The 1,753-nt window shown below is 35.1% G+C and overlaps 1 protein-coding gene across 1 annotated transcript; it reads left to right on the top strand.

Moving 5' to 3' along the window:
• Positions 1-290: 290 nt before the first annotated feature.
• Positions 291-1,355, top strand: LOC136232041 (pectinesterase 3). The gene has a single exon (XM_066021084.1). It carries the CDS (start codon positions 498-500, stop codon positions 1,197-1,199), a length of 702 nt encoding a protein of 233 aa, XP_065877156.1. The 5' UTR covers positions 291-497; the 3' UTR covers positions 1,200-1,355.
• Positions 1,356-1,753: the final 398 nt, after the last annotated feature.

The raw sequence follows: 1,753 nt of genomic DNA, 5'->3' as shown, positions 1-1,753 counted from the left end.
CGTTAAGCTTATATTGGTGCTATTTTGTACGCGAGGTCTAAATTGATGTTATATTGTAAACGTTAAGCCTAAATTGATATTAGGTTATAAACGTTAAGTCTATATTAGTGTTATTTTGAACACTGAGCCTAAATTGGTATTCTTTCAAAACTTTAGGTACTTATCCCACATTAATTTATGGAGAATGGTATGAGAATCTGTGTTAATTAATCCCACCTTATTTAATTAAGAAGCTCTAGATTTTGCAATATTTCTAACATGTTCAACGGCAACTAGTTCTGGATTTTTTAAATTTTTTACCAGACAAGATTGAATAATTTATCTCCAAAATTAACATTTTTATCAAGAGCATTGTTTATTAGATTACATAAAACCTTGGCGTGACGGATGAAAACGCGTCTTCTTCAACCAACGTCGAGATCTTAGAATCAGTCGTCTCCATTTTCAACAAATACAATCCAACTCTACAAAGCAAACACAACTAACTCATCTTCAACATGGAATCCATTAATGTCCTCAAAGGTTATGGAAAGGTAAACTCCAATCTCGAAAGACAGACCCATACTCATACCCCCACCAACCGTAAACCCTTCATCGTCAAAGTCGCCATCTCCGCCGTCCTCCTCTTAACCCTAATCGTCTCTCTAATCCTTGCCGCCGCAATCTTCGATTTCGATTTCGGCACCGATTCCGATGAGCTTGACTCGGCTCAGTCAATCAGAAGTGTCTGCAACGTCACTCGATATCCAGATTCCTGTTTCGCAAGCATTTCCTCTGTAAATCCCTCTGTAAAACCCGATCCAGAAGCAATCTTTAAGATCTCTATACAGGTTTCAATTAATGAGCTGAAGAACGTTTCTTCTCAATTCAGGAGTCTGAATCATCAGCCTGCTGTAGACGATTGCTTGAGTCAGTTCGATGACGCGTTGAGTAAATTGAATGATTCACTGGCGATGATGGGCGTTGGATCTGGAGAGAAAGCGTTGACTGGGAAGAAGATGAACGATATCCAGACATGGATCAGCGCCGCCATGACATATGAACAGACTTGCTTGGATGGTTTGGAGGAGATGGGATCGAGGGTTCCTGAGGCAATGAAGGGGCAATTAGAGAAATCTAATGAGTTTTTGAGTAATAGCTTGGCTATAAGTGCTAAGATGCAGAGTCTTCTTGATAAATTCGATCTCAAATTGCATTGACTCACTTTTATTTTTTGGGATGTTTGAAAATTGTGTATGTATATTAATTTTGTTGTTATTTGGGTTTTCAGTTCTTTTATAGAAGTCTCTTCATTCAGCTACTGTTTTTGTGATTGTTGAAATGCAGCGATGAAATTAAAAAAAATGTTGGAAGCATTCCTGAGATTTGGGTTTTTGGGGATTGAATTCCAATAACTTTTTTTTTTATGTTGTGATATAAGAATTAAGAATGTTTCATTTTGACAAAAGACTTCAACTTATACTTTATTGATTCATTTTCAAAGTATTGTTCAAGCCTTAACATAATTTTAATTTTTATTTAAAAAATAAATAAAAAAATAAAAATCAGTCCATTTAAACACTGGTGTATTTTCATTTCCAAATGTAATCGATGTTATGTTGGGATTTAATGGATAAATTGCATCAATAGCCACATTTAATGGATAAATTGCATCAATAGCTACTAACATTTGTGATCCGTTTTAAAAAATCCTTGAACTTAATTTTGTTTAAAGAAACACTAAATTTTACAAAATGACAGTTACAGTGGCGAA

Source organism: Euphorbia lathyris, chromosome 1 (assembly GCF_963576675.1).
Source record: "Euphorbia lathyris chromosome 1, ddEupLath1.1, whole genome shotgun sequence".
In the NCBI taxonomy this organism is placed as follows: Eukaryota; Viridiplantae; Streptophyta; class Magnoliopsida; order Malpighiales; family Euphorbiaceae; genus Euphorbia; species Euphorbia lathyris.
The sequence above is the reverse complement of the archived record's forward strand: the minus strand, read 5'-3'. Positions and strand labels throughout refer to the sequence as shown.

What these genes read in the sequence shown, in the direction of transcription:
- LOC136232041 (XM_066021084.1), top strand. Translation starts at nt 498, where the DNA reads ATGGAATCCATTAATGTCCTCAAAGGTTATGGAAAGGTAAACTCCAAT.